The sequence below is a fragment of the Gekko japonicus genome, unplaced genomic scaffold (genome assembly GCF_001447785.1).
Source record: "Gekko japonicus isolate JY-2015 unplaced genomic scaffold, Gekko_japonicus_V1.1 scaffold20, whole genome shotgun sequence".
NCBI lineage: Eukaryota > Metazoa > Chordata > Lepidosauria > Squamata > Gekkonidae > Gekko > Gekko japonicus.
Window position 1 is genome coordinate 2,383,533 of NW_015169172.1, and position 7,716 is coordinate 2,391,248.

Consider the following 7,716-nt stretch of genomic DNA (forward strand, 5'->3'; position numbering starts at 1 on the left):
ACCAGAAGTTTTACTTCTAGGACTTAAGATGGAGGAAGTAAATGTTACAAAAAGAACATTGTTATGGTATATGATTACTACTGCTAGAATGACCTATGCACAGTCTTGGAAACAAGACAGAATACCAGAAATAGAGGAATGGATACAGAAAATGCTTTTTATGGCAGAAATGGACAAATTGACGAAGAAACTTAACAACAAGGAAGATGAAGAATTCTTTGAAGAATGGATAGACTTTAAAGAATATATAGAGAAAAATTGGGATGTTAAAAACAATTTACTTTGCTTTGATAGTTACTAAGAGCGGAAATTGTAATAGATAAGATCTGAAATAGAGAATATGTTAATTGAAATGGTTACCTGAAAACTTGAAAGAGAAAATGTATAATGATAATGGGACAATAATACGGAAAGGAGGGGGGGAGCATTGCAGGAAGCCACCGAGGGGGGGGGGGAGAGGAGATAAGAGAAAAGGATATTTGTCAAAAGAAAAGATGTAATGTTTAACATGTTGTTATATCCAAAAATAAAAAGTTTGATTAAAAAAAAAATTCTATAAACTGTATTTTTAAAAGGATGAAATCTCCAATGTGCATGAACATACAGAATTGCAGTTTATGTTATTGCTACATGAACTGTTAAAGAACACATCTTTGGCCCCGGTCACATGAGCAAGATAATCCGGGGGGAAGTGAGGCTTTTTGCTCCAGAGCAAAACGAAGCATGGTATCATGATCAGACGTTCCCCCGAGGCGCCGTGCTCAGGCCGTCAGCCACCGATCACATGTTGATGGTGAAGCGTGGCAAAGAAGGGGGGGAGAAAGAAGCGGCATGGCACGATCACACATGTGGTGACATGTTTGTGTGCATGCGCAGTTCCGTGTTTGCACACATACCATGGAGACGTAAAAAAACCCATCTGGTGGGACGCAGACAGGCACCGGATGTGACAGGATACTAGTGCTTCTGTGATCAGACGCCCGCCTGTGTTGCGCATTTTCCGGAAAATAGTGCACTTTCCCTGGTATCTTTTTACTCCGCATCTTTGGTGGGGTGATATGGGTTGCTGACGGGTGCGGGACACTTGCCAGATGTTTTCGTGTGATCGCACCCTTAAAATCCACCTGGCATTTGTCCCTATCGCATGGCTAATTCTGCATGTGACCAGGACCTTTCATTACTTTTTAAGAATTCAGCTAAACTTCTGGCTTTCAGTGCCACACAAAAGAGGCAGAACATTACTTTCATATATTTCAGTCACTGCTGCAGCTCAAAGGAAAAAAGCATTTTTATAATGCAATTTGCTTTGCTATTTTAAAAGGAACTCAGCACTGCTGGGTTAGAACAGGTTCGCCCTGTGAATTTTCCACAAAGCATGGATTCCCTGGATTCCCTGCTTGCTAGCAGGAAAAAGACTTGGCAGCTGGCAACGGAGGCCACCCAACCTCCCCTGTCTTCCCCCACTAGCCAGCTGAGCAGAGAGGGGTTTAAACTTTAAACCCCCTCTCTGGAGTCATGCCACAGTAGTGGCACAATTTCTCCATTGGATACAATGGAGGAAGAGAGGGGAGGAAGGGGGCAACTGTGTGGCCTCTTTGTCTGCCGAGTCTTCTTCCTGCTAGCAAGCAGGGAGAAAACTCCACTGGCAAGAGGCTGTACCTCCCGTCTCTTGCCTGCCAGCTGAGCAGAAAGGGTTTTAAACTTTAACCCCCCTCTCTCGAGTCACGTCGCAGCTGTGGCACAATTTCTCCTTGTTTCAGCTCAAACTGTTTACAGAACCTCAAAGCAGCAACTTGGAGGGCATGTAAAGGAGCATCCCAGAGAGATCACCTGTGACTCTGATGTCTATAGCTTGCACAGGATCTGTTCTATACAATTACAAACCTGAATCATTTTGACAGGCACAGTTTCAGGAAGTTCAGGAGTGTATAGAACAAATCGTGTGCAAGCTGGAGACACCAAGTTCGCAACAGACCTCCCCTGGATACTCCACTACATGCTCTCCAAGTTTAGTGTCTCTAGCGTGCACAGGATCTGTTCTGTACACTCCTGAACCTCCTGAACCTTCACCTGTCAAAATGACTGCTTGTCAGAAGGTTGAGTGTATAGAACTGATCCTCTGCAAGCTAGAGACACCAAACTCACAGGGGACCTCTGGCTGACTCTCCTCTACCTGCCCTCCAAGTTTGGTGTGGATTAGATTACAGGGTCTGAGATACTGCCCCCCAGGAAGGTGCCTCCAGGAAACTGCCTATCATTTCCCCAGAAAGCACTTTCCTGGGGATACCTTCTTTGGGGGCCATGACTTGGACCTCATAAATCCAATCCTCACCAAACTTGGAGGCCAGGTAGAGGAGAGTTAGCAGGAGATCTGGGGGGGACCATAACCAGGGCTAAAAGAGTTGACCTGACGCGTTTCGGCCGAATCAGCCTCCAGGAAACTGCCTGTCATTTCCCTAGAAAGCAATTTCCTGGGGATACCTTCTTTGGACCTCATAAATCCAATCCTCACCAAACTTGGAGACCAGGTAGAGGAGAGTTAGCAGGAGATCCGGGGCGGGGGGAGCATCCTACTGCCTCACGAACCTCATGAACCTCACCGGTTTGTGAGGTGGCTAAAAATTCATGATGGTTCATGGTTTGCGAACGGGGCACATCAGAAACCACAAACTGAACTGCATTTTCCCAGTTTGTGCCCATCTCTAGAAATGACTGAGCCACGAAAAACAGAAATTCAGAGAGCAGGTACCACTGCAGAGAAGACCCTGCTCTGTGTCCAAACTGTTGTCATGTTATTGCATGACAGCACATAAGACAAGAAAGCATATATGGTAGAAAGTTTCCTGACACATCTCTAGTGTCCATGGTTTGAACTATAAAGGCAATAGTTAGTGCTTTGAAATAGCCAGCAACATCAATAACAGTCTGCTTTAAGAAATCCACTTGCAACATCACCTCTAGTCAACCCTGCCGACTCAACTTGTTTTTGAAAGAAGCTTTATTACATCACAGATGCCATCATTCTGCCTGGTCATAACGTTTTTTCAAAAGAAACACCATTGCTTCCTTCCCCTAATCCCAGGAGGCAATAACTTGGCGTTGAGCTAGACTAACTGAAAAGAGACAGCACTGAGCTATGTTGATCTCTAACCTCTTCCCTGCCCTCTTGGCCTTAAGACCAGAAAAAGAGCAAGAAAAGAAGACACTGGCAGCTGGCATAATACAAGAATTACAGTGCAATCCTAAACAGAGTTATACCCATCTAAATCCATTAAATTAAATTGGTTTAGAGTGGTGTGACTCTGTTTAGGATTGCAGAATCAATGTCATCCTCCAGGGAAACGACCTGCTGTCAAGGAGGAAACTGTTTTATGCACAAACCTCTCTGATGTTCTTAAAATGCGCTTTTTTCAGCTAAAGCAGAGAATGAAAGTCTTAATTCATACGGAGGCTGCTTAAGTTAATGTTTTTAAATAATAAAAACAAGTTTTTCCTTCCAGTTGTAAGAATTAGGAATGCTCCCCATCAATAGTGCTTCTACTGAAAGGATATCAGATATTTCAATTACTTACACCACATTATTTTGTCAATGAGAACATGAAAATGTTGCACGCCCATTGTAATTGTGAGGGCTGTACATAACGAGGTTGTGGGAAGTCATGTTCTGGTCACACTGCTGTCATTATGGGACAAAATTCTCCTTCCCACACCAATGTTTTTGTTATCTTGTACAAAATAATTTAAATTTAATATCTTAATAAATATAATATGAGAAAGTTTTTAACGTGGTTCAAATTATAGGCATTTTTTTAGGGAAGACAGTTAATGTAGTAGAAGTTTTAAAGTATTTAATAAGCTTTTAATCTTGAAGTTGTAAGCTACAAGGGAAAGGCAGGATAGAAATATTTTAATAAATAACACAATGAATTCTTTAAAGTCTAAGTACTCCTCTGCTATACAATTTAACATTGAGATGTACAGAATATCCCTTTTCTACAAGGCTCAAATACAAAGAAGGAAAATCCATTATCTATAGTACAATTTATATTGAAAATGTAATTGAAATCTGGCAGTTTGTGTCCATCTCCTCCTCCTCATACCCCCCAGGCAGCAAACATAAGCACAACTTCCAATTCAGCAAGCAATTTACATAATTTATATTCAAGACCATGGATGCAACTAACACTATGGCACTGGTCTAGGATCAGCATGAATGTATGGGAATAATGCTCTTTTAAAAGTAATTTCTAAGATGCTTTTCTTGTGACTGCTCTGTGCATGAGTATCAACAGTGCAATCCTAAGCAGAGTTACACCCTTCTCAACCTTTTGACACCAATGGCTTTAGAAGTGTGCAACTCTGCACAGAATTGCAGTGCAGGAAACACAAATTGGTACCATTCCAACAAAGAGATAGCTCCTGATTTCAACAGTATGTTAGATCATGGCTACTTAAGTTCATAAATTAAAATATTTGTGACCAGGAGATTCTAAGTAGTATTTGATACAGTTATGGATGGGGAAGGGGGAATTAATTAATGCAGGGGTCATTTCGTGGAAAAAGAGCTAAAATGTCTTTTATTCACATAATATTGGAATCCACATTCTCATATTTTGGCTAAGTAGATAGTATGATTTTATTGGGATGTTATATATAATCAGCCTATAAATGAGTAGAAGAGGGGGGAAACCCTCTTTTTTAAAATTAATTTTCCACTCCTTTCTGAAGGCAATATTCTGGTATTCAGCTAGGGTTACCAGGTCTGGGTTGGAAAATATCTGGAGACTTTGGGGGTGGATCCAGAAGAGGGCAGAGTTTGGGGAGGGGAGTGGCCTCAACATGGTACAATGCTGTAGAGTCCACCCTTCAAAGCGGCTATCTTCTCCAGGGGAGCTGATCTCTGTTAGCTGGAAATCAGTTGTAAAAGTGGCAGATCTCCAGGCCCCACCTGGAGGCTGGCAACCCTATGTTGCCATTATGGGCTTAATCATGATCATCATTGCTTTTTAATTTTACTTTCACATACTCTTTTCCAGATAAATCCTGACAGATTAAAGCGTTTATCACGAGTCTAAGGAGCTATCTTCCTGAGAATAATAGGAACTGGCAGATACTGACCACAGCTTGTGTAACAGCAGTAAATTGTAAACATTACAGAACCAGCCACTCTTTGAGAAGTGCTAGGTTAGCATTTCACTTTATTTTCAGTTTTCATCTATAATTTCAACTAGAAGCAGAAAAGTCAAAAGTATCTTTTGGTTACTTTGCTGCATCTACCACATAACTGTTAGCAGGAGGGAATCTTAAAACCACTTGATTCCATTTAAAATGATTTCATCATATTTCATTGCTACTTACTTTAACCTCTATCACCCATGCTAAATTCATGCTGCTATGAAGTGGATCCTACACAGAAGTATCATGTGTTTCAATGGAGTTTAGGAAGTGGTATGAGGCTTAGTCTTTTGGATATGGACACAATTCACACACCAAGAAGATTAATTGTTTTGTGTATTACATCAGACTTACTCTCATTCTTGTAAGGACGTGAGCTGGTTTCTTCTTTTCTTTCCTCATTGTATTGAGGCCTAGTAGTTGTGTCACTGTGCACTGCAGCAGCTGACTCTACCCCCACAGACTTTGCAGACAAATAATTTACAGGATGAGCCATTACCCCTTGAATCATTTCAGATGACAGGAGATAGCTTGGACCTCCTCAAAATCCATCTCCACCCCCCCGTTTGTTGTTCCTGAAAAGGAGAGGAAAATCCATCCTTTCTCAGCCCTAGCTAAGAAGCTCCATAGTAACCAAGTTGTTGGGAGTGATGCCTCAGAATTCTATTATGACTGAAAGGGTTTGCCAACAATAAATAAGGCCCACAGAAAATCAAGATGGCAGGGTTTTCCTACCTTAAGGTCTCCAATAGTCAGTTTAGACATTACTTTCCTTGTAAGGGGCAATAAGCTGCCTTGTCCCTATAACAAACTTCTGCAAGAGTGTTTTCCCTTTTTTTGCAAGAACGTATGCAGCACTCCCCCTCATGGATCACTGCCTTGTCCAATAGTCAGTTTAGACATTACTTTCCTTGTAAGGGGCAATAAGCTGCCTTGTCCCTATAACAAACTTCTGCAAGAGTGTTTTCCCTTTTTTTGCAAGAACGTATGCAGCACTCCCCCTCATGGATCACTGCCTTGTTGTGGTGAGGGGGCTTGTGTAGTTCGATGAAGCTGTGGGCTATGCCGTGAAGGGCCACCAAAGACGGACAGGCCACAGCAGAGAACTCAGACCAAGAGTGATCCCCTTGGAGAAGGAAATGGCAACCCGCTCCAGTATTTTTGCCAAGAAAACCCCATGGACAGTATCAAAAGGCTAAAAGATATGACGCCGGAAGATGAGCCCCTCAGGTTGGAAGGTGTCCAATATGCTACTGAGGAAGAGCAGAGGGCAAGTACAAGTAACCCCAGAAAGAGTGAAGCGGCTGGGCCAAAGCCGAAAGGACCCTCAGTTGTGGATGTGTCTGATGGTGAAAGGAAAGTCCAATGCTGCAAAGAACAATACTACATAGGAACCTGGAATGTAAGATCTATGAATCAAGGTAAGCCTGACGTGGTCAAAAATGAGATGGCAAGACTGAACATCGATATCCTAGGAATCAGTGAACTAAAGTGGACAGGAATGGGCGAATTTAACTCAGAAGACCATTATATCTACTACTGTGGCCAGGAATCTCGTAGAAAAAATGGTGTGGCCTTTATAGTCAACAAGAGAGTGCAAAAGGCAGTACTGGGATACAATCTCAAAAATGACAGAATGATTTCGGTCCGATTCCAAGGCAAACCATTCAACATCACAGTAATCCAAGTCTATGCCCCAACCACTGATGCAGAAGAGGCTGAAGTGGACCGGTTCTATGAAGACCTACAACACCTCATAGAACTAACACCAAAAAATGATGTCCTCATCATCATAGGGGACTGGAATGCTAAAGTAGGAAGTCAAAAGGTAACTGGAATAACAGACAAGTTTGGCCTTGGAAAGCAAAATGAAGCAGGGCAAAGGTTAACAGAGTTTTGTCAAGAGAACACACTGGTCATAGCGAACACCCTTTTCCAACAACCTAAGAGGCGACTCTACACATGGACATCACCAGATGGGCAACACCGAAATCAGATTGACTATATAATTTGCAGTCAAAGATGGAGAAGCTCTATCCAGTCAGTAAAAACAAGACCTGGAGCTGACTGTGGTTCAGATCATGAGCTACTCATTGCAAAATTCAGACTTAAACTGAAGAAAATCGGGAAAACCATGAGGCCATTCAGGTTTGACCTAGATCACATCCCTGATGAATATACAGTAGAGGTGAAGAATAGATTCAAGGGTCTGGATTTGATAGATAGAGTGCCTGAAGAACTATGGACAGAGGTTCGTGACATCGTACAGGAGGCAGCAATCACCACCATACCAAAGAAAAAGAAATGCAAGAAAGCAAAATGGCTTTCTGATGAGGCTTTACAAATAGCAGAGGAAAGAAGGAAAGCGAAAGGCAAAGGCGAAAAGGAAAGATTTACCCAACTGAACGCAGATTTCCAGAGAACAGCAAGGAGAGATAAGGAGGCCTTCCTGAATGAACAGTGCAAAGTAATAGAAGAAAACAATAGAATGGGAAGGACTAGAGATCTCTTCAAGAAAATTGGAGAAATCAAGGGAGCGTT

At 42.2% G+C, this 7,716-nt stretch overlaps 1 protein-coding gene across 1 annotated transcript in view; it reads right to left on the minus strand.

The window, feature by feature from the left end:
* SGIP1 (SH3-domain GRB2-like (endophilin) interacting protein 1) overlaps positions 1-5,671 on the minus strand; it is a 154,995-nt gene extending 149,324 nt beyond the window's left edge. The window contains exon 1 of the mRNA XM_015415785.1: positions 5,530-5,671. Coding sequence (XP_015271271.1) covers positions 5,530-5,671 — 142 coding nt within the window. The remainder of the gene's footprint in view (positions 1-5,529) is intronic.
* Between the last annotated feature and the right edge of the window lie 2,045 nt (positions 5,672-7,716).